At 40.0% G+C, this 25,560-nt stretch overlaps 2 protein-coding genes across 3 annotated transcripts; one reads left to right on the top strand and one right to left on the bottom strand.

Annotated features, from left to right (window-relative positions):
- Positions 1-422: 422 nt before the first annotated feature.
- tbl3 (transducin beta like 3) lies at positions 423-22,607 on the bottom strand. Its single transcript, XM_044180976.1, has 23 exons — positions 22,439-22,607; positions 22,264-22,315; positions 20,451-20,546; positions 18,543-18,590; positions 18,278-18,419; positions 18,086-18,170; positions 16,974-17,144; positions 16,783-16,858; positions 16,579-16,675; positions 16,268-16,494; positions 15,174-15,315; positions 14,527-14,585; positions 14,222-14,328; positions 13,913-14,048; positions 11,252-11,491; positions 11,011-11,081; positions 6,852-7,008; positions 6,231-6,289; positions 5,222-5,325; positions 3,961-4,032; positions 3,324-3,482; positions 2,888-2,981; positions 423-1,333 (listed from the first exon to the last, which is right to left on the bottom strand). The coding sequence occupies exons 1-23, from the start codon at positions 22,468-22,470 to the stop codon at positions 961-963; spliced, it is 2,799 nt and encodes a 932-aa protein (XP_044036911.1). The 5' UTR covers positions 22,471-22,607; the 3' UTR covers positions 423-960.
- rnf151 (ring finger protein 151) lies at positions 21,455-25,504 on the top strand. Of its 2 annotated transcripts, XM_044180982.1 has the most exons (5): positions 21,455-22,240; positions 23,040-23,134; positions 23,709-23,878; positions 23,997-24,093; positions 24,838-25,504. In XM_044180982.1, the coding sequence occupies exons 2-5, from the start codon at positions 23,132-23,134 to the stop codon at positions 25,306-25,308; spliced, it is 741 nt and encodes a 246-aa protein (XP_044036917.1). In that variant the 5' UTR covers positions 21,455-22,240; positions 23,040-23,131; the 3' UTR covers positions 25,309-25,504. The 2 variants fall into 2 exon arrangements, with proteins under 2 accessions (XP_044036917.1, XP_044036916.1); XM_044180981.1 differs by lacking the exon at positions 21,455-22,240 and having other exon boundaries at positions 22,749-23,134.
- The last annotated feature ends 56 nt before the right edge of the window (positions 25,505-25,560 follow it).

The raw sequence follows: 25,560 nt of genomic DNA, 5'->3' as shown, positions 1-25,560 counted from the left end.
CCTACATACTGTAGGACCAAGAACAGCAGAAAACAAGGAACTGATTATCAAAATAGTTGCTGATTCATTGTTTAAGCTCTATACCAGTGTGAACTAAGCCAGCTGTATTCCACAACAAGCAGTTCAACATCATCATTCAAGTTCAACTTATCCAGCTGATAGAGCAGATGAATGGTTAAAACTTAAACTATCCTTCATATACATTATCCAAATTCCTCTGTTTGTACCCGCAATGTATGATAGTATTAGTTAGATCCTGTAAAGTTTGGATCATGTGCTATAAAGTCTGTAATCAACTCTCATCATTTTGTGCAACCATTTATTCCATAACAATAATTTAATTTATTTGATTGAGAAAATTAAGCTTCAGCACATGATGTGCCCCACTTGAGCTGCATATCACTTTATAAAAATACAACTCATTTTGAATCCCAAAGAACACATTTTTATTTTCTAAACATTCGCAGCAATGCCATAAAAAAATCCATGGTCATTTAAGGAAGTTGTGGTCGAGCCGGTAGATCAGGACTACGCAACATTGCAGTACTAGACAATGGGTGCTGGTATCTGCAGTGGGGGAAGATAAAACTGGGTCAATGCCTGAATGTTAATGCAGCTCTTTCTTCTTTCCATCCCTCCTTCCTCACGTCATTTTGTCTGAGGAAATCAGGCTGCTTACGTCTCTTCAAATTCTGCTCAAACCCTGAATGGAAGAACTGATGCACAGTTTAGTTATTGGCACAAGGGAGAAAGTCTTTACGACTCAGCTGCTGAGACGAGGAATGCACAGAGAGGCCTATTATCTGTCATCAGCATCATTCCACACCTGTCACTCTGTCTCTTCCTGCACCGCCACATATTCAGTGCGTCACTCCAGCTAATGGTCCGAGATAAGACGACCTCCTGGGGGGTTTTTCCCCTCCAGGAGCGAGTCATCGGTTATCAGCTTGGAGATTCCTGTCAGCTGGCGAAAGTCTGGCATTGTGGAGTGGAAGAAACTGGGAGGCATTTCATCACTTTTATTGTTGTATCTTCTTCCAGGTCTTCCTCTTCTGAACTCTCTTCACTATCAGAGTGGTGGTTGCCATTTGATTCGGTGCTCTCTCTGTTTTCTACTCGCCCGTTGTCGGTGGAGGCTTTCTTGCTGACACTGACCTCATCGTCCCCCTCCTCCTCCTCCTCTTCTGCAACTGGGCAATCTTCATCTTGTCCGCTATCGCTGTCATCTCCATCTTGTTTCTCCTCATCGCCGCTGCCCATTCCTTTCTCCTTGTCAATCATAAAAAAAGGCTGTGCAAGAGGAGTGGTATCCATTTCTTCATCTTGGCCCATGCTAGACAGGAAATACCAAAAGGGGTTAGATTCATATACTGCCAATTAGTTTTTCAACAGTGTCTATTTAATAATTAGATATATATGGTATATTAAGTTTAAATTAGAAATGTGAAAATAAACTAATTAATATGCTATATATCAACAAGTTAACCTTAGAAACATGATGTGCAGTTTTACTGTATGCTAATGACACTAACATGTATCATTAACATGTTATAAATCATTTACAGTGTCTTGGTATCAGTTTCACCTGCCACTGCACTTGGACTGCCCAAAAGTCAAATCACTCACGACCTGACGCTTTGTAAACAGTTAAAGCTTCATTCAGAAAAGGAAAAATGTGGCAGCCTGCCTGGTTTAACGCTCAGAATGCAGTAGTAAAACAATACAACCTTTTCCTCTCCTTGATTTCCGTGAGACCGAAACAACCACAGTCTCTGTATTGTGCTGGAGACCTCGACTGGATCGTTTGTATGCTTTATGTTTGACCCACATAGAAATTGGCAGACTGTGAGACAATATCTTGTTACTGAGAAAAAAAAAACAGAGTGGTACTCAACACCACACTCAATGCACTTTTGTGCTGTGGGCCGAAAGATGAGGAAGTTGCTGTGCTCTAGAAAGGGTTAAAGGTGGGGTATGCGATTCTGGAGAAATCCAATACCACGGCAAATACCATGATATAGAGCGAACAACGACACAGCAAGTAATATAACGTTAGCTTGGTTGTGGGTTAGCAAACTGTCCCTGCAGCTGCTGCTGCAAAGCTAACACGCAGAGAGGACGAGACAGTTTCCCAGAGCCAGCAAACCAGCTCCAGACAGCGGTACTCACAACTCTCCTGCTAATATAGCAAACATCACAACAACAGCATATCTTGGCAAACTAGAAAGTAAGCTGAATGTCCGTCATTTAACGTTACCTGACACACAAATTATGGCTGGAATAGTCTTGTGTGGCTCCTTTGTTTATTTCCCATTTACAGAGCCAGGGCTGTGTACAAACAGCAGAGTTTTTTTTCAGTGCACACACTGAACAGACTGCTAGTGGACCGTGAGAGATATTCACTGAATTTGACAAAAAGACATGTATTGGATTAGAATTGCATACCCCACCTTTAAATAAAGTGTATGAGAGTCTAAGACCTGCGTGAAAAAACACAGCCCTCTCATTCATTTGAATGCAGCCAGTCTGTCAGCATAGTGGGGTTGCCAACACAGGGGGAGTCCAGCGGAAAAAAACCCCCACAGGATCATCTGGCTCAACTTTGGATGCAACGAGACGTCATGCAAACACACATTCCTTGTAGATTGCCTTTTTAACGCAAACTCAGCATTTCTACTCTTAACCTCGCGACAAAAGATAAAATTGTTGCCGCCGTGATAACTTTTCAGAGTTGTAAAATCCTGTCTCATAGTATTGTAAACCAACTGGACTTCCTGGATCGTGTTTCATGTCTCACCGCTAATTTTACAACACATCCCCACCAACGCAGCCCCCCTGAGCTGCTTTAAAGCAGGGCTGTTTTTGAGCTGTTTTTCGGCTCTCTCACCTGGATGGTCCTCCGGCCACTCTCATCTTCTGCCACATGTAGTTCAAGAACATGGATGCCTGCAGCAGATGGCCAATCCTCTGCATGTGTCTCTCTGTGGGAGAGAGAGAAGAGTAAGCAGTTAATCAGAGGATTTCATACAGTCATCATTTATTCTTTATCATTAGTGTATATACGCTTCGATTTTGCTATATTCAATTTTATTTTACATCAACTGCATGCTTGGCCATCTTGGAAGGCAGGATTATTTAGTCCCATTTTGTTTTAAATCATCTACTCATTCAATGTGTAAGTTGTGGGGAGAGGCCTTGTTTTCATATACTGTTCCATAACAAGTGTATTTTATAAAGATCTGGGCATATAACCTGGATTAAAACTAAAGCTAAACTTCTCTGTCTTCTCTGTCTGACACAAACTAAGTGTGCCCTCCGCTGACCTGTGTATGGGATGAGTCCCTCGAAGTGGGTTCGGGCGCCTTGGTACTGCAGCAGCTCCTCGGGCGGCAGGTGTGTGAGGAGCACCTGGAGGACTGCCTGGGCATCCTGACAGTTTCTGGCGTTGGTGTTCCACACCACACAGTAGCGCAGGATCGACTCTGAGTGGGGTTAACAGAGTCGAGTATGGGGCAGCCAGTGGTGAAGATGAAAAGGGAAGGAAGATAAGAAAAGAGACAGACTTTGTTATTTTCTCCACTGACAGGCCATGGCCTGTTGATGTTTCAGTCATCTGGGAGGATTGATATTGTGTTTGAAAGTGACTCATTCCCCTATGAAACTCCCAGCAGGCTTCAAATTCCAAAGAATTTGTTTATTTATCGCTAATTATTTAAGATTTTGACAATGAAGCCAGAGCCTTTAGTCCATTGTTAAAATATTGAGATACATGTGTGTAGTTTGCATCCAGAAGGATGCATTTCTTAAATTCTTGGAAAATATGCCCAAGTTTTAATCATTTTCACTTTTTAGAGATTAATCTGACTTTTGAACTTTAAAATCACTTTGGTTGATTCATTTTTCTTGCTGTTTCTGTGTTCCATTATTAGAAAGGTTAAAGGACATTATCGACCCAGTTACCTTTCTGATCCTGTCGAAGCTTCAGCACCGTCTTCTCCAACAGCTCGCGGCTATCCTCCCCCTGACGGATCGCTACAAGCAACACAAGAGAACAACATGTCACAGACAGCAGACAGTCACTGGTTGAGGTTTGTTCATGATAAGTTTGTAATAAAGACTTTATTGTCCTCACATATAGATGATCAATTACCCAATTAACAGAATTCACACAAGAAGAATATCTGAATATCTACTGTGTTATCTCACAGAAAAGCGTAAACATATGCCTTTGGAGTAGCAATGGCAGTCTGATCTGGTGCCACTGAAACACCTTGCTTTTAAAGTAAACATCTCTCAGTATATTCACAGAATTACATTACTGCACTACTGCAGGAGAGAAAAGGTCAGTGAGGTTGAACAAGTTGGAACCTGTTTGTAATCACACACCAAATATAAACTGTATTATTTTTGTGTCAAACTAAGAATACAAAAAAACTGGTGTGTGGAAACTGTAATATAATAATAGGATTATAAAACCATTAACTCCCCTTGTGCACAGCTGGGTTTGGCTCAATTCATATTTATTTTTAGTGTAAGCATGACTAGCAAGACTGATCAATACCACTTTGCATTATCATTACAAATCTAAGAATGCGTCTGCCTTTTTTTTGACACATGTGCTGAATGACATGCGTGCTGATCCACCCCCTGCAGTCTTGCACATGAATGACGTCCTACACTTGTAACTTAAGACAGATCATTCCCATTGTTGAAACAGATCTACAGGGATGCAAACACAGAGAGAATCAGAAAAAGAAAAAAGGTCATAATGTCACAACAGTACTCACACTTAAAGAATGTCACTGCACTTATTTGTTTTTGAATGTTTTGAATTGTATTGCTTTTCCCCCTCTTTGTCATGGGACAGGACAAAACAGTGAAATCCAGGCTTTATGTTCACAGGCCCATCCGTTGACAGAGCGGTGTGTATGCATCAATGCTCGGGTGACTCAACTCTTAAAGCGAGGATCCGTTCACAATGAGAGATAACAGATTGAAATAATGACAGCTTGTCAAAGTAACCACAGGTGAAACAATTAAGGACAGAGATGCAACGTTTGAACGTGGCTAGGAACCTTTGTTGCGTGTCATTTCCCATCTCTCTTTCCCCTCATTTCCTGTCAGCTCTCTAGTGTCCACTGGGCATTATAGGCAGGAATGCCCCCCCCCCCAAAAAAAAAAAAAAAAAAAAAAAGTGGAAAAGAGTTGCAGCACAAAGTACCTTTGATCACATTGAGCACAGTGTGAGGCTGGTCCAGTGAAATGGCAAGACCCAGGGCTTTCAGATACTTCTTCTCATGGAGCAGATTGGACAACTCCTGCTGCCTTCAGACACAAGACACATGACACACACACATCTGTGTCAAATATTTGTATAAAGATCCTCAATGTTTACTGCAAATTAGCTTAAAGTGCAATGACCAAGAAAATTAAATATCAAAAACAAATATGTAGTTCTTCGACGATGGAGAGAAACTGGATACCAACACATTTGTACAGTTTGACAGATTGATACATCAATCACATTAACTGTAGATATAGGTCCTATGTGCCTCGAGGTGGGTTCAAACGTGGTATATTACAACTTTCCCATAAAATACGAAGTCACACAAAGTCGTTACACAACAAACACCCCCAACTGTTTTGATGAGCAAGTTCAGTATTTTTTTTCCATGTGACTATAAGAGACAAACTTTGAGATTACCTCAATGAAGTTACTGCAGCAACAGGAAAAGTTAATCTCTTCTTTCACTACAATAACAAGGCGTTCCAGCTGCGTGCATCTTTTACTCTAAGAAATCTGACTTGATTTCTATTATCATCAGTTATAATTTGTCTGTGGTGCTGCCTGATAATAATTGATCGGTTGGAGACCTGGAATTCCTTCATTCTTATCAGAATACTAAAGCACACACTTGAATACACCTGACCTTTGCCAGGCCTGACCTGTGACCCAGTGAGGTCTACCGTAGCCTAACACAGTCTCTGTTTATCAGGCGACAGACAAACAGACAGGATTGCACTACAAGGGGGAAGGTGGACCAAAGTCGGGTTTGATGCTGAATGATTCCTCCCGGATCTCTTACCTCCAACAAAAAGACGACAGGACTTTGTTTATCCACCACTTCAGCTTGAGTGAACAGATGGATGGAGGTTGACAGGGCGGAATGACACCAGCCTACTCTGTAATCAATTATCATATCTAAAAGATAATGTTGTGTGTAACTTACTTGAGTATCTGGTCCTCCTGCTTGGCCTGCTCCTCTGCCAGCTCCACTTCAGTCACATCCTAGCAGTGGACATAAGACAATTTTTTTTTTGTGATTATCAGTTGATCCCTGCAGGTGAAATTCTTCCTTTTCCCCCCATGAGAAGAGAGAGGTCAGTTAGAGTGAAAGAAAAAAATAACTAGCTAGATAAGATGTGGCAGGTTAGATATTTGCAAATACTGACTAAACAAGCACTGAGTGAACTGTCAAGTGAGTACCGAACATTGTTTTTGAAACATACTGAATTGTGAGCTGTTAAATAACAAATCTCACATGTCCTTATGTATAATTTTCCAAACTAGTTCTTTCAAAGCTGCTATATCATGCTTTCCTGAACCTAACATGTCTGTTTCAATCTTTATTTCGCTTTATTACTTTTATTTTATGAACAGTTGTGAACCTGTTGCATCCTGCCAGGTATTTATGTACAACACTAATGGCAAGACAGAAAAAACTCTTTGCAGTCTTAATCTGGCAATCAATACTTTTAGCTATCTAGAAGGTTGATTGCTAATCGATGCAGCTTAATCCTCTCTCCATGTCCTCTGTTCAACAGGTGACTATCAGTCAAATCACACTTACCACCCACACGGTGATGTTAGAGTCTGCTGAACCGGTCACCATCTTGTCATCTCTGCGGGTGGCGTGGAGACCCCACACTTTGTCCTGGTGGGCATCCAGTGTCTTCACACACTCATTGGTCTTTATGGTCCACAGCTTTACTAAACCATCTGAGCCACTGAGGACAGAGCATGGTTGGGAGAGATGAGTTACAACTGTATGTCGAGAGTTTTGTTTAAACACCCTACATGACCGAGAAGCAGAAAGACAGCAGAAGGTGGATCCACAATAATGCAGATTTTAAATGCAGACATTTTAAAAACACAAGCTGTGTCCCAAATCCATACTACATCCATGCTATTACAGTGTGTGTAGTGTGTTCACACTGGAGAAGTAACAAAATAAACTCAAAAAGAGGCAGAAAGAATCAAGCAAAAACGGCAAATATTCTCTGGTTTGAGGCTCTAAAATGTGAAGATTTAATTGCATTTGCAGTTTCATATAATTTTAAACTGAATCATCTGTTAAACTGTAAGTCGGACAAAACAAGGCATTTAAAAATGTTATCTTGGGCTCTCAGATCTTGTGACAGGCAGACATTTTACAGATGAAACAATTAATCGAAAAAAAAAAAAGATATTGATATATTACTCAATATGGAAAATAATCATTAGTTGCAGCCCTATACTAACCCCCCCCCCAGATTTTTAAGTGTGTACGTAATGTACACTCTTCTCCCACAATGCAATTCACAAAGGAAATAGAGCTACTCACAGCTGAAAAAAAATGTAACTAATTGTGAATCGTGGTGAAACAGCTTCAGGAACAAAAAAATAACTATTATAAATAAATATTTTGCGGTCTCTTCGTTAAGTTTAGTTGCCAGTGACGTCCTAAAGTCGCAGTTTGACTGTCTTTGCTGGGCGCATGTTAAAAAATATCCTTTTAGTATAAAAACAGTTAAGTATGTTGATTTGTTGTATACCAAATGCAAAAAAACACTATAAAGATTTGTATATAGTATATCTGATTACTAACATTAGTGGACCGACAGCCAATTCTATTTGTTAAAGTTTACCGCGCTCCTGGTCCTTATTCTGAATTTTTATCTGAATTCTCAGAGTTTTTATCAAGTTTAGTCCTTAAAACAGATAAAGTAATTATTGTAGGTGATTTTATTATTCACGTGGATGTTGAAAATGATAGCCTTAGTACTGCGTTTATCTCATTATTATATTAGATTGGCTTTTGTCAGAGTGTACATAAACCAACTTACTGTTTTAACCACACCTTCGACCTTGTTCTGGTATATGGCATGAAAATGAACATTTAATAGTCTTTCCACAGAATCCTTCATTATCGGACCATTATTTAATAACTTTTGAACTCCTATTACTGGACTACACACGATTATCTGATAGTGCTGTAGCTAAATTTAAGGAAGCGATTCCATCTGCATTTAATTCAATGCCATGTCTCAATATAACAGAGGACTCCTATGCTATTTTCAGCCACTCCCAAATTTCCCATCTAGTTGATAGTGCTGCAGGCTCACTGCGAACGACACTCGATTCTATCGCCCTTCTAAAAAAAAAAGATAATAAAACAAAGAAGGTTAGCTCCATGGTATAACCCTCAAACCCGCAAATTAAAGCAAACATTGAAAAAACTTGAAAGGAAATGGCGTTCCAACAACCTGGAAGAATAGTCTTAAAACATATAGGAAAGCTCTCCGTAATGTGAGAGCAGCCTACTACTCATCATTAATAGAGGAAAATAAAAACAACCCCAGGTTTCTTTTCAGAGTCACAGCTCTATTGAGCCATGTATTCCTATAGCCCTCAGTATTAACGACTTCATGAGCTTCTTTAATGATACAATTTTAACTATTAGAGAAAACATTCATCACATCCTGCCCTCAACTGGTACCGATTTATCTTGAAACACAGGAACCTTAGAAACAGCTGTAAAACCTGATATATGTTTAGACTGCTTTTCTCCTATCGACCTTCTTCAACTAACTAACAATTTCTTCATCTAAGCCATCAACCTGTCTCTTAGACCTAATTCCAACTAGGCTGCTTAAAGACATTTTAACCTTAGTTGGCATTTCTTTACTGGATATGATCAATCTGTCTTTATTAACAGGCTTTGTACCACAATCCTTTAAAGTAGCTGTAATTAAACTGCTTCTTAAAAAGCCCACCCTTGATCCAGGGGTTTTAGCCAACTATAGACCTATATCTAACCTTCCCTTTCTCTCTAAGATCCTTGAGAAAGCAGTCGCCAATCAGTTGTGTGACTTTCTAAATAACAATAGTTTATTTGAGGATTTTCAGTCAGGATTTAGAGTGCATCATAGCACAGAGACAGCACTGGTGAAAATTACAAATGACCTTTTAATTGCATCAGACATTGGACTTGTCTCTGTACTTGTCTTGTTAGATCTTAGTGCTGCATTCGACACCATTGACCATCACATCCTATTACAGAGACTGGACATGTAATTGCCATTAAAGGAGCCGCACTAAGCTGGTTTAAATCCTATCTATCAGATCAATCTCAGTTTGTACATGTTAACGGTGAGTCCTCCGTGCACGCCCAAGTTAGTTACGGAGTTCCACAAGGTTCTGTGCTTGGACCGATTCTATTCACCATATATATGCTTCCTCTAGGCAATATTATTAGGAAACACTCCATAAACTTTCATTGTTATGTGGATGATACCCAATTATATCTCTTGATCAAGCCAGATGAAACTAATCAGTGAGCTAAACTTCAAGCATGCCTTAAGCACATAAAGACCTGGATGACCTGCAACTTTCTGATGTTAAACTCAGACAAAACTGAAGTTATTGTAGGCCTACTTGGCCCCGAACACCTCCGAGGCACATTATCTAAAGATATAATTGCTCTAGATGGCATTGCCCTGGCCTCCAGCACCACTGTAGGGAACCTCGGAATTGTCTTTGATCAGGATTTATCCTTCAACTCCCACAAAAAACAACCTTCTTTCACCTACGTACATTGCAAAAATCAGGCACATCCTGTCTCAAAATTATGCCAAAAAACTAGTCCATTTGTTAGCATTTAGCATTTGTTACTTGTAGGCTGGATTATTGCAATTCCTTATTATCAGCCAGCCCAAATAAGTCCCTTAAGACTCTCCAGTTGATCCAGAATGCTGCGGCACGTGTACTGACAAGAACTAGGAAAAGAGATCATATTTCTCTAATATTAGCTTCTCTGCACTGGCTCCCTGTAAAACCCAGAAGAGAATTTAAAATCCTTCTCCTCACCTACAAAGCTCTTAATAGTCAGGCACCATCGTATCTTAAAGATCTCATAATACCATATTACCCGACTAGAACACTGCGCTCCCAGGATGCAGGGTTATTTGTGCTTGAGTCTCCAAAAGTAGAATGGGAGCTCCTCTCCTGTGGAATCAGGTCCCTGTTTGGGTTCGGGAGGCAGACACCATCTCCACATTTAAGAAAAGGCTTAAGACTTTCCTCTTTGATAAAGCTTATAGTTAGGGCTGGGTCAGGTGAGTCCTGAACCATCCCTTAGTTATGCTGCTATAGGCCTAGACTGCTGGGAGACTTCCCATGATGCACCTCTTTCCTCTCTCCATCTGTATGCATTTTTATCCCATTACTGCATGTTACTAACGCAACATCTTCTCTCTCCCGTAGTTTTGTGCTTTCTTGTCTCTCTCCTGTCTCCTTCTGTCACTTTCAGCAGGTATTTCTGCCTCCTGAGCTGTAGAGTCTGGATCTATGATTGCAGGCCTCCTACTGCCCCCATGTTTCTGCTCAACACCTGCTGCTACAATTATTATTATTAGTCTTATTACTTTTATTATTTTATTAGCATTACCACTACAATTACATTATTATTATTTTAAAATAATAAGAGAGTATGATCTAGACCCGCTCTATAGGACAAGTGCAATGAGATAACTTCTGTTTTGGCGCTATATTAATAAAATTGAACTGAACTGAATAAGCACAAGAGGGTTTTTGAGCTCAGTTTTCCTGCTGCACACCTCAATGTGAGGCTGATTTCTTTAAAACTAATTGACCCTGTGTAGTGTTTTCACAAATGAAGAAAAAAAAAGATGATAATATCTCAAAGTGTACTTTTACAGATGCTTTGCATGAGAGGTAGGTGGGGTTACCTGGTGAGCAGCTGAGTTCCTCGGCTCACAAAGATGACCTTCAAAACGGATGCATCGTGACCCTCGAATGTCTTGTAAATGTAAAAAAACAAAACAATCACCATTTCTACTTTGCAGCCACACAAAACATCTAAATTACAGTCAGCTACAGGAACTAATTCATAACTTTAGCTGTACATCATGCATGTATCACCATATTCTGTGATAAATGATACTTTGACACATGCACACTTAATCTCACCTTGAGGCAGCTGAAGTCTTGCAGGCTCCACAGTTTGGTGGTGCCATCTGCGGAGGACGTGGCCAGCACCTGGTCGACGGGAGAGAAGCAGACAGCCCAGACGCCACGACGGTGGCCCCTAAACACCCCCAGCAGGCCCACGTTCCCCTCCCCCGCCAGCGACCACAGCTTGGCCGTGCGGTCCTGGGAGCCTGAAGCCAGTAGCTTGTCATTGGGTGACACCGCCACGCTGTTTACATCCTGGATGGAGGTAGAAGGGAGCGAAATGAGGAATAACTCTTCACATAGTTGAATTTTAGTAAATTCAAGTGTGTGTCTGTGTGTGAGAGAAAGAGAGAGAATCCACACTAAAAAAATATTTTTCTGGGCAATGACTAATCTAAAATATACTGCTATGTAAGGTGGCATTTTAAAAGGGAAAATTCTACACTCAGAAGCTTTCTTACACTATTTTATAATAATTTGTGCAATCTCGCAGTTACTTGATGATGTAGTGTTATAATTTACTCTTTCATGAAACATTTCCCCGTTTTTCATTTAAACAAAAAACCTGCTCCTGTAATGGTATTATCAGTAAGTATTATCAGGACAATTTACTTAAAGTATCAAAATTAAAAGTACTCAATGCAGAAAAATGGCCCCTGTGAGTGTATAGTATATCTAATGAAATACTATAAGTATACTATTATATAGTATATCATGAGATTATTTTTACTCATGCATTAAGGCTTAGCCAGATTTTTACTCTTGTAGTTGGTTCAGATGGAGATATTATTTAACTCGTATGTATAGGGCAAGAACTAATGATTATTTTCATTATGTATTAGGGGTGTGCCATATCATATGGTTCATGATAATACCGGTATAATTTTTAATATGATAAAAAAAATTCATATCGTCATAATGGCAACATTACGACTTGTTGACGTAATGACGTTGTACGGTTATGCACAGCAACAACAAACATGGCTGAAAGCGAAAGTAACATCGCTACCAGCTCCACAGAGGAGAAGATGGTTCCAAAAAGGGGAGCAACTTCAGTAGTGGAAGTGGTTTGGTTACAAAAGATCAAAACCTCAAAATTATTCAGCTTACTGTCATTTAAGAAAAAGAAAAAGCAGCAAATCCTCACATTTGAGTGGCTGAAACCATGAAATGCGTGGTATTTTTGCATGAAAAATAATGAATTAATCTGTTATCAGATTAATCAATGACTAATCAACTAATCGATTAAGCTCAAATTTGATAAACTGTTGGGTAGCGTAATATTTACAATGCATCGTATTTGAAAAGTTCTTCATATGTTTTGTAAAATCCTCATTTGTAAAGAAACTACAGCTGTCAGATAAATGTAGTGGAGTAGAATAAAGTGCCATGAAATACTCAAGTAAAGTACAGATACCTCAAATTTGTGCTTAAGTAAATGTACTTATATGTTACATTCCACCACTGTAGAAAGGTAACCAGCCTTAAAACAGGGTTTTGTGTGCATTTGCATAGCAGGTTTCAGACAAGGAAAGTATGTTGTATGCTGTTACAGCAGTGCAGCGAGGGGAAAGAATGACGCTACAGACTAAAACTGAAACTGACACTAAAATAATATAATAGCTTCTAGAAGTGGTCACTGGTGAACAGTGGACTACTTGTGAAATATAGACAAATTTGCACTGTGGGGAAAAACTGAGCACTCTCATTACAGAGTCTTTTTTCTCCATGCATCAGTCCAAATGCTCTGACAAAGAAACATCAGCCTGATTTCACATTGTTTCTTGTGTAAATGTAAACAGTGACTTTCCTCCACTATTTCCCCAGAAGAAAAGAAAAAAAAGAGATTAGCTGAGCTGTATGTGAGTAGTAGTACAAGAGAAAGACGTCATGACAGCATTGACACCTTTCTTCCCCATTGGAGAGAAAGAGTGGAGAGAAAACAATGCCGTGATGTGTCAATCCTCTTTCTTCAAATTACAGGAAAGCTGTCAAAGAGTAGTGATAACGAAGGAAACCGGGAACTCTAAAAAGCCAAAATTGTGCTTAAATGACTCGCATTTTCTCCACTTTTGATTGACAAAGGATGCATGGACAGACAATCCGATTCTGTGTTGTGTCACCAGTGAATTTCAGTCATCACTTGTTTCTGTGTCAGTAAAGACCATCACAGTGACACATGCTTCTGTTCTCAAATGACTACATGAATGTACAAATGTTAACCGAGGATAACTGTATTATCTGGACAGCTGCATTGAGACCCTCCATGAAAATCATTATTTTATACTCATGCAGTCATCTGACAAAAAACATGAAGACATAGCATGCCATCTGTAACCAGGTGCACATGGATATAACAAATGAGAAACCATTACATTACACCGAATGTTACTTTAAAAGTTGAAGGTTATCAGCTTGACACTCATAATTCAACATTTCAAAAAAAGCTGCACTGGAATTGGTCTTAATTTAATTTGCAGCTAACTGAAAGTGCAGCTGTTTCTCTAAAATGATCGTGTAAAAGCCAACATGATGGTTTGAGGGAACGTATCATGCAACCTTGATGTCCTGGGCTCAAATCTGGACATTGTCACGTGGTATGAAGGATAAAAGCATTAGAAATAGTTTGCAGGAAGTTTAGATGTTGCTAACAAGAACCAACAAACAAAATTTTACCTTTTCATGTGCCTTCTCTGTGGCGCGGGCAGTCAGCTGATGTATGTCTGGCCCTGTTGTAGACAAGTCTGCTGGCAGATCCCACACCTTCACGGTACAGTCCTGACTGCCAGACACTATGAAAGATGCTTTCATCCTGGACACAAAAACACGCAAAGATGGAGGATCTTTACTGTCACAGACTCATTGATTTCCTTTTATTTAAGAACAATTTCCCTCTTTTTTTGAACATTTACCACCTAACTCTTTGTGTGTGTTGGTACATGTGCTAAGAAATGTGTGTGTGACTGCAGGCATGTCAAGTGTTACCTGGAGCAGGTGATGGAGCCCACAGCATTAGCGTGGCTGGAGCCCTGGGCCACACAGTGCACCTGACCACTGTCACTGTCCATCTGCCACACACGCACTGACCTGTCCTAAAGACAAACACACAACATACAAATATTATTGTAAATTATTATAAATAGTGTCTATTAATAGAACAGCAGATGTGTTGATATTGAAAAGCGTGCATGTGCTGAATGCCTTAACAGAGTTCAGTGTGCATGACTATTCTACATCCTTAGTTTCTATGGTGTGCACTGTTGCTCGATAGTGCAAAGATGTGTGCTCACCTTCGCACAGCTTGCAAAGAGAAACCCTTTTTTGAACACATCCAATGAGAGGACAGTATCTGTGGAAGATAAACAGATAAAAATAGCAGTGAATGTCAGTGTAGATAAACATCTTATCAACCTGCTCAGCAAGTCTTTTTAACAACACAGCTGAGATAACCTGATTGTCTCAGATCTGAATTCTTTGGACTCTGGATCCGATAATGACAGCTTTCATTTTCACTAATCCTGCTGTGGTTTATGGAGCCTGTCTTTTAAATTTTTGCTTTTGGTAGCTGATTTATATAAATTTTAAATCAATGTATAATTTTATTTTCACATTAATCATTAAAACAAAATCTACTGCAGCTACAGTAAAGGTTGCAAAAATAGACTGAAGAGTGGCTGTTTTACCTACATTAACAGTTATTACAGTGTTTGACACAGAAAAACTGGAGTTGAAATGTGTACATGACAGATAATTGAATCAAATTAAGAAAAAATATTGATTATGTGTGTCATTTTTTGCTGTTTGCCTCTGTGGGGCAACACAAATTCACTGTCTTACTGTGGAAACTTTCTGCCCTCTGGTGAACAAATAAACATACTGCTTTATGTTTCACATGTAGGTATATACATACACATGCTGCCCTCTGCTGGTGACTGACCTGTGTGTCCGTAGAGGATCTGGCAGCTGTTGGTGAGCAGCTCAAACACCTTCAGCTGGGAGCTGTTGGTGGCCACCACAATGTGGCTGTCCCCTTTGCCTAGAAACTTCACGTCCAGCACCTCGTCATTGTAGCCCACAAACTGTGAGAGGGTGGACAGAGGGAGCAACAGAGCATAAATGACAATGAAACCAGATCTAGATGCCTGGGGTCTCTAGTTTGATGTTGCATATGTTGAAGAACAAAAAAATTAAGACATTGGAGTGGCCTAGTCAAAGTCCTGACCTGAATCCTATTGAGATGCTGTGGCATGACCTTAAAAAGGCAGTTCATGTTCGAAAACCCTCCAATGTGGCTGAATTACAACAATTCTGCAAAGATGAGTGGGCCAAAATTCCTCCACAGCACTGTAAAAGACTCATTGCAAGTTATTGCAAACGCTTGATTGCAGTTGTTGCTGCTAAGGGTGGCCCAACCAGTTATTAGGTTTAGGGGGCAATCACTTTTTCACACAGGGCCATGTAGGTTTGGATTTTTTTCCCTTAATAATCACAGCCTTCATTTAAGAACTGCATTTTGTGTTTACTTGTGTTATCTTTGACTAATATTTAAATTAGTTTGATGATCTGAAACATTTAAGTAAGATGCAAAAAATCAGGAAGGGGCCAAACACTTTTGCACAACACTGTATTACTGGGTGACACGAGTGCCAACTTAGCTTAGCCTGCAAGTCAGTACAGAGGAGCAAAAGAGCAAAAAAGGTCTCTTACTTTTATTTTCAATTAACCCATAAAAGACAGTAATAAATGTCACCCTGCTAAGCAGTTAATTAACCTACAATTTGGCAACAAAGGCAACGTAAAGATATAGACATAACTGTCTTGTTAGAAAGAACTGTATTAAATCAAAGGTATGTAATCCCAATAATTAATTTTAACTGAAACTTCAACCTATTGTCATATATATATATATATAAAAAATATAAAATAACATACTAGCAGATGTTTTGGTACTGTATAATCTGACATTAAATTTCCAAATAATAATAAATATCAGTACTAAATATCCCACACATGGGAATCCCCAGTACCCACCTGCTGCTGTGTAGTGAGGCCAGGCAGCTGGTAGAGCAGTATGTTGTGTTCTGCTGTGACTGCGGCCAGTCTGGAGGAGGCAGGCAGGTGTAGGAGATATGTAAGACTGCGAGGGTCGTCGTCCTTCTCTTCCTCCTCCTCCTCCTCAGAGACAGAGGTGAGAGTGGAGGTGAGGGTCTGGGTGTACACACAGCGTGTCGTGCTGGCCTCCCACACTCTCAATACACCTACAAGTGAGAAGGGGAGAGAGGTGAGTTACAGAAAACAACAGAAACTCAGATTAGATGTTTGGGACAATTCAAGAGCCAAACCTTTGCTGCCAGCTGTGATGAAATGCAAGGCTTTGCTCTTCACTCCAATCTGAGAGAAGTCCTCATTCTCAGGCAGAAGCACAACACCCTCCACAGCCTAGAGACAAAGACAACACACACAGTCTTATTGAAATAAGACATTAGCATCTTTTAGCAAAGAATGAATATCTTCCAGCTTTCAGCACACCGTTTTCACAGTCTTACCTCATAGACCGGTACAGTTCTCGTGGCTTTCCGAGTCTTCAGGTCCCACACTGTACAGATCTTGTCTCTGCCAGAACTACAAATAAAGATCAGCACACAATTATACACAATGAGCACACAGCTTTAAAAACACCCCAAAGATCTTAAATGCTCTTATAGTAGTTTGATTTAAGATAACAGCCCATCCGTACCTGACCATGGTGCCACCGTCGGGGCTGAAGCTGAGGGAGGTGACAGCGCTGTAGTGGCTCTGCAGCACACACACACACTGACTGGAGCGCAGGTCCCACAGCCGAATGCCACAGTCCAGAGAGGAGGAGAAGAGCTGCAGCCTGCTGATGTCTGGGTGGAACTGGACCAGGCTGCAAACATACACAAAGGACATTTATTTTGTTACTGAATTTAGCTACAAAATCAGTATCTTTCACTTAAAGCTAAAATTTGTAACTTTCAAATTGTATATGGTTTTTCAGTTTAGTGATACTCCACCACAAAAATCAATATATCTACTGTACATTATTTAAGAAACATTAAAGACACCAACTTTAAAAACACTCCAGTATGGGAATATCTGAAAATGTGATCTTACTGGCCTTCAAAACCAGAAAACAAAGTACATCACTTAAATTCTATTAGTTACTGATATGGAGTCATGGAGCAGATAAAAAAAAACATTTTTTGATAATGTATAATTCAACCAAATGTTATTTTCTCAGATCTCTCGTGCCTTCAGCAGCTGGTTGTTCAATCTGTCAACTATAGTGTTTGATTGTGAGTAGTGCATATTTATTATTAGTCTACAGTCTTATTTGAAATGTAAGCCACTATATGAGCAATCCTGTTGTAAACTGCAAATGTCCTGTAATGTGTCAGCACCTAACAATCAAACTGACTGTGAACCTGTTTCACTAGTTGAATCAAAGCAATTCTAATTATTTAACCCTCTGTTATTTCCTCACCTCAATAAAGCTGACTGTCCAGGGCTGTGTATTGAGCCTCCTGAAATGTATCCGTAGGACACTTTATCAAAAACTGTCAGATCCAGAGAGGTGGCATGTAATCTTGCTTCCCTATTCATTTATCAAATCGTTTTTGATTTAAATCTAAATTTAGCCAATTTTAGACTATTTTATCAAGGCAAAGTAAGCAGCATTGCTTGTGTTTAGACAACATTTAACTGTGGAACTTTGGCTTAATTTTTTAAACGAAAAAAGGTTTTGGTTAGGTTGGATATAAAGAAAGAAACAACTTCTGTACATGCATATTATTCAAGTATTTGTAGTTCACAGATATCTGAACTTACTGTACAACACCAGATGACCCTTTAAGGTTGTGGGTGCAGTACTGCTTCACCACATCCCAAAGCTTTATAGTGCCATCACAGCCACCTGCAAGACAACAAGAAGACAAACTGTGCAAAAAGTACAATGTCTATGTAGCAGAGATCAGGCAGAAAAAATGGGACACAACTGTCATTAATCCTGTAATTGCTGACCTGTCGCCAGGAGTGTAGAGGTGGAGTCAAAGGTCATACTGGCTACAGGAACAGTGTGAATGGCCCTCCAGGAGCGAGTACACTGAGCTTGCCTCCAGTCCCACTGCTTCAGCAGCAGAGCTCTACTAGCAGTTACCAGCAGCTGTGGGGGGACACAGAGTAGATACACACACATACTAAAATACTCTTTTACAGGCCGATATGATGAATTCTCACCGTGAAGTTTGACTGAAGTAATGATAGGTGGTCCAGGTGTTTGCTTTACCTCATCATCACAGCTGAGTGCGAAAGATGTGATGTCCTCTTGATCATCCTGCAATTACAATATGGACAGACAAGACAGAAAGGATCTCAGGATGATCAAAGGTACAAAATGCTACCAGAAGTTAGGATACATTTTAATTTAGTTCAGGTTAGTTTATTTGACATCATTAGAAGGGGCATGTTAAATAACACACAACTATAAAATGTCATGGATGATGCAAAGTAAAAAAATGCAGGAGTTCAAATGACTAGGTGACATATTTAGGGCTGTGGCAAGCAATTATTTTCATTATGTTTCTATGATTTTTTTATTTACTGGTCAATTGTTTAACCTATAAAATGTCAGAAAATCACAAGTTCCCAAAGCCCAAGATGACATCTTCAATTTGCCTTTTTGTCCAATTAACAGTCCAAGACACCAAGATATTCAATTGTGATACAAAATAAAGCAAAACAGCAAATCCTTACATTTGAGAAGCTAGAACAAGAAAATATATGACATGTTTTCTTTAATAAATCACTTAAATTATTATCAAAATTTTCTGTCAATGGACTAATCAATTAATTGTTTTAGCTCTAATCATATCACCTACTACGGAGTCCCCTAAAGGTCACAGCAAGACTTTTTTTGCGTTACCTCGCAATACTTTTCTTCTTCCATTCCTTCTGAGCCATATGTCTATTTCCGCTCAGTTGCAACCAGCGCAACGGTATGGATCAGCTCATTGAATTTTACTTTGAACTGGGCATTAAGTATGCTGACAGTACTACTGCTCAATAGGCATGCATGGTTATGTAATTAGTGAAAGTAAAATTAAACAAATTCTTAGATCAAGGAGTCTCTCCAGGAGAAAGCAGTACGGTTAATCTACAGGATGCTGCCGGTTTGATTCATGAACAGTTACTGTACTCTGTACTGTACTTTACCCCAGAGGGGTTTCACTGAGGAAAAGGAGACGTCTCCAGAGGCGGAATTACAGATGTGCAGTTGAATCTACCTCATAAAGCTAATGTGCTGTATTTGTATGAGTCAAAAAAAAAGAAGCAACAAACAAGATGTTGACTGAAATGCTGCAAACAGAGTCTGTGGTTCTGTCACAGAAAGAGCAGACAGCATTGAACCACTTGCAGAGATACATCAGGAATGTAGACCAACGCAAAGTTGGAAAGCTTTTAGCGTTTCTGCACAGGGTCCTCTGTTCTTTGCACAAAACATTTTATAAGTAACCTTTAATGTTGAAACAGGTTTTAGTAGAAGGCCTGTGGAGCAATAATTGACGTTCCTTATAGACACAGCTCCTACCCAGAAGTTTGATAATGTTCTATCTGATAACTTCTTTGCAATGGACATCATATAAAGATGAGGTGTCCATAAACAATGCTGAGTGCATTAACTTGAGAATCTCCACACTACCTTCCATTACAAATAGACATACAGCTCAGAAGGAATGGAAGAAGAAAAGTATTGCGAGGTAACGCAAAACTTATTGTGAGGGAATGCAAAAGCGGTCCTCAAAAAAAATTCTCGCCATGACCTTTAGGAGGCTCCATAACCAACATACCAATACTATAAATACTGGATTTATCATCAATAAAATCACTTAAAGTCAAAAAGCAGAAAACTTGAACAAGTTGTAAATAGAATTAAAAGCTTACACATTCAAATTTCCCATAAGCCATGATTTGACCTTCCTTTAAAATGTACCTGTTTTTTTTAATGCAATTTTTGTACCATAGAAAATAAAGGCACAAGTACCCACATTGGCAGGTAAAAGTCAGCAACACATGCTCTATTCTGCTGGGAATGAGTTCCCTCAACTCTATGAAAGTGTTCTTTGAGATAAGGTCTTGGTTGTTGTAAGTATTATAGTTGTATGGATTGTATATATACACCCAATTCTGGACTCACATGCTCAACACTGTGGACGATCTTCCCTGTACTGATCTCCAAAACATTGACACGAGATCCACAGGTGCAAAAGATGTACTTTTCATCTTTGCTGATCTGAAAAACAAACACACAGAGAGGTTAAAGGGGCAGTCAGACGATTTTAGATGTCAAAATCAGTTTACTCGTCTTGGTTAGTGCCATACTAGGGACTAAAAGTCAGGATATTTTGGTCTCTGCTTCATTGCTTTTGACCATTCTTGTTTTAATCTGTCACTCACAAGTCATCAAATTTATGTCAGGCTGGTAAAACCACGGATGTATAAAGAGAACTGGATACAGCGCTGGAGGCGGGGCCATGATAATTCCTACGAAAGTTGCTCAGTGGTGCATGAAACCAAAAAAGTTCGACTTCCGTTGTAGAAAATTACCCGGATCTTCTGCATAGCTTCCGCATTGTGTGGCCCATAGAGCAAGTGCACTAGAGACGCACTAGAGTCTTTTGGGGCCAGTGCGCATCACGTGACGGAACTGGAAGTTGTAATTACACTGTTTGACCCAAGCAAGCCCCCAGGAAGTGCGCAGGGCTTTGAAGCCAATTTGACATAGTGGCCAAACCGTGTAATTACAACTTCTGGGTCCGTCACGTGATGCACATTAGCACAAAAATACCTTTTCTTATAAACTTGCATTGTGAAAGAAGCGGCAGTAAAACAGTGGAACATTTTTTTTGAGCGTGACAACCCCTGCGAAATGACTTGTTTCACTATCAGAATTTGATCCATTCGGTCCGATAACATTTGGAAAGTCTAGAAGAGCCGCACGATTAAATCATTTTATCCCCATTCATGTTAGCGGAGGGCTAAACCGTAAGTTAGCCGCCTCGGCAAGTGGAAGTCTCTAGTGGCTTGCCCGGGTAATTTCATACCAGGAAGTCGAACATTTTTGGTTTCATGCGCCACTGAGCAAAAAAAAAATAATTATCCACCGCTTTACAGCCGCTTCTTCCACAATGTAAGTCTTTGGGGCCCGGGAAGTTGTAATTCCACGGTTTGGCCACTATGTCGGATTAGCTTTAAAGCCCTGCGCACTTCCTGGGGGTTTGAATGAGCTGGCTCGGCGGTGGAGACTATAGTTTTTTTTTTGTTTTGTTTTTTAAATATTTATTTCAAAAACCATACAGGCTTATTAAACATTCAATATTTCATGCAGAGCAGGTCAAACAATTGAACAAAAATGAAACCAAGAACAAAGAAAGCCATAATTACAGAGTTACAGGGTTCAAAGAAAGAGCATCCAGATTATTACATAGCCAAAGTGCATTCTTAGATTTACAGACATTCAAAGACTCTTTTAAAGATGACATATCATGAATAAAAACATTAAATAAAGGTTTAATATTGCCAAATTTACATTTGTGAATGAAAAAATTGCCATAACAATCATACTATTAATTGTTAAGTCTTTTGATTTGTCCTCCAGTACAACGCCAAATTTAACATCATTCGGTGGAGACTATAGTGCGCTTGCTCTATGGGACGCAAAAGATGCGTAAAATCCGGGTAATTTTTATTCCGGGAAGTCGAACTTTTTTTGGCTTCAAGTGCCACTGAGCAGCTTTTAAAGGAATGAACGGGGCCCCGCCTCCTAGGCCGTGTCCAGTTCTCTTTTTAAATGTTTTTTTGTATCCAGTTCTCTTTATACATCCATGGTTTGGCCACTATGTCAAATTGGCTTCAAAGCACGGCGCACGTCCTGGGGGCTTGGGTACAACAGTTAATAATGCACACTGATTTTAGCAACACAGACAGGTAACACAAAGCAGAAAACTCACCTGCACTTTTCCTCCTTTGTAAAACGGTTCAATCTTGCTAGAAACAACATAACTGTAAGAGAATAACAGGAATATGACTGTAAGTTATAGCAACTTTAAATGTCACTTTAGCCTAGCTTGCGTTAGCCGGATAGCAAGGAATGCAGCCAGCACGTGCCATGCGTCAAAAACTTACTTTGTTTTGAATTGAAGATTGGTGTTTGCCATCTTGCTCACGAGATTTTCCAAAACCTAAATATGTTGGCAGCTACAGTGATGTAAATGACTTATTCCTCACTTCACACGTTTGCTAAAGCAAACACATCCATCCCGCATGTTGATAGCCGAGTCGCACCCATTGTACGTCATCTGGACGCACTGAGCTGTGATTGGCCAGACGGTTTTTGCTCTGTAAACCCCGCTTCTATTGTCAACATGTAAATAGACAGAATTTCACTAAAAAGCATGTAAACTGGTAGTGTTTGGAAAATTTGAAGCTTAGAAGTACAATGCGTGAATGCTATGTGATCGTTAGTCATAATTAACTATGACTTTTAAATTTTGTCCCCGAGACTCACAACAATAGACTCAGCTGGAGCTATTCATGTTTAAAAGTTCCCTGTTTGACGCGTGGAGGCTGAGCTTTGATGCTAGAACAGCAGTGAAAGGACGGGCTCCATAATGAGCGCCATTATCTCCCTTCGTTTTTATAATTTACTGTTTTCACTTGTCCGCACACACACACGGTCCCACCTTCATGTTTTGTCAGGAATGTTCATGTGTGTTGTATTGATAAGGCGGGTGTATGTTCCGTGTGTGACATGTGAGTGGACCGATATGGAGTAAACAAGCGCCGGGCATGGAAACACGGTGAGGACAGGAGATTATCATGGTGAGTAGACAGGAGTCTCTGTTTATTTTTATGTTATTTTTCCGTTTTATTAACGGGTGCTTGGGGTCAATTTTGAAACTACTACACATATATCCGTAATATGAGAACAGCTACTTTCCAAATATCTTTGGTGAACTCTGTGTGGTGAAATTTGCTCCCCCTTACAAATATATAGTCTTGTATGAGTATCAAGGTATGGTTTTTAAATTAAGTATTTGAATTCATAAAAAATGTAATTGATGAAATAATACCAGACATCATGTGTTTATAAGCATTTTGTAATTATCACGTGTTTGGAGTGGGGAAAAAAGAGTTTTGGCAGAAGGATTAGACCTTGTTATCATGTAATCAGTCATATGACTTTCCAGAACAATTCTGTTTTGTCATCTCTTGCCTTTATGTTGAAAACACTGTGGACCTGTTGTAGCCAGCTGTAGAGAAAATACTCACCTGTTTAGTACATAAGGGGTCACAGTCTGTCCATCTCCTCAGGTGACACAACTCTGTCCTTTAATGTCTCCCTGAAATATATGATAACCCAGAATAAAATAGTATTTATGTTGCCCACATCCAGGCAGACTCAGAGGTGTCAACACAGAGTGGGGGCTATGATGTGGAGCTGTTTGTGGACACTCCAGACTACGATCTGATCTGCACCATATGCCAGGGGGTCCTCAGGTGTCCAGTAAGAGCTGCATGCCACCACATCTTCTGCAAGAAATGCATCTTACAGTGGCTAAAGCGGTACTGAGCATAACATGGATCGATAACACTGGACAAGAACATTGTAAAATTGTACTGTATTGGATTGTTACTAATGTCCGGTCCATGAACAGGATTAATTGTTATTTATCCTCTATAGGCAGGAGACCTGCCCCTGCTGCAGGAAGGCTGTTAACCCGAGCTTGATCTTTGTCATGTTCAAGCTGAGCAAATCAATTGGACGCATGAAGATCAAGGTAGGAAATGGATTTTTTTTTAGGGATGAAAGTTATGTACTGTAATTTTGACAACTCTCATTTTAAAAACTGAGTGGCTACATTAGTACTTTAGGAGAAAAAGGAGAACCAAACATAAATAATCACATGGCTAAAAAGTGGGCCTGCACTATCTAGTCTTGAGGCTCTGGGGAGGGGGTCGGTAAAGGGGTCCACTGTAGGTTTTTGCCCTGGGTGTTTATCTGTGAATTGGTTCATAGGGTTTATTCCAGTGGTAACTGTTGCAGTCAAGATGTCACTATGGCCTTTTTAATGATGAGTATCTGTAACTATAGGGGTGCAACTAACATTATTTTCATTATCAATGAATATATCTATTAATTTGATTAATCAATTCATCATTTAGTCTATAAAATGTCAGAAAATGTTGAAAAATGCCCATCAGTAGTTCTCAGAGCCCAAGCTGAGGTGTAACATTGTCTTGTTTTGTCCCATCAAATGACCAAAACTCAAAGACATTCAATTTACAAAAATATAAAACAGAGAAAAGCAGCAAATTCTCACATTTGAGAAGCTGGAACCAGCTTCAGCTAATCATTTGACAAATCGTTTCAGCTCTATGTAACTAATTGTTCTCACCTCTACTTGAATAATAATGTAAACTACCAGTACTTTCTCCCTCCATGCTGCAGGCATGCAGTATGTGAACTACATCTTTTACAGCTTTTGATGTCTTTGTATTTCTCTGTATCTGGCCTCTTACAGTGTAAGAATGAGATCCGTGGTTGTGCAGAGACCTTCCCCCTCTCGGAGCAGTACTGCCACAGCATGAGCTGTCTGTACGAGCTCATCCCCTGTCCGTACCAGGGCTGCCGGGCGCAGCTCCTCCGCAGAGACCTGGACACCCACGCACGCCACTGCGAACACTGGCGTCAGCCCTGCCACATGGGCTGTGGGACGATACTCTCCCACCACACCCAGGCTCAACACAACTGCTACAAGCAACTGAGGCAGGAGTATGAAGCCAGACAGAGGAACCACAGGGCCATCGCCACCGCCCTGCAGAGAAAGATGAGGAGGATGCAGAGCACCATGGCCCACATGAAGAGGCAGATAGGGCTGATCTGCGAGAGCCTGGAGGTGATGGACGACCTGCACGAGGTAGAAGAGGAGGACCTAGGAGAGAGCAGTGGCAGCTCCAGTGGGACTCCAAGTAGCAACAACAGCAACTGCTGAGGGACGAGCCAGTTACTGCTGCTGGTTGGCTAATGCTGTGTATAATTTCTGCATGTGTTCATCTGCATGTGTTAATTTCTTTTTAAGGTGTGTGTTTTTGAATATGTAGGTATAGAAACATGATAAAAAATGAGTGCACTTGTAAAAAATTTGTGCTGTAGTTTAATCTGTTTTGTAAATAAAGCATTGAACATTACACTGTCATCCTGATCTGCATTCAAGAGAAGAGTGGAGACTGAATCTCTGTTGACA

The sequence above is a fragment of the Siniperca chuatsi genome, linkage group LG21, assembly GCF_020085105.1.
Source record: "Siniperca chuatsi isolate FFG_IHB_CAS linkage group LG21, ASM2008510v1, whole genome shotgun sequence".
Lineage (NCBI taxonomy): Eukaryota > Metazoa > Chordata > Actinopteri > Centrarchiformes > Sinipercidae > Siniperca > Siniperca chuatsi.
Note: the sequence above shows the minus strand (reverse complement) of the source record. Positions and strands in the feature narration are given on the sequence as shown.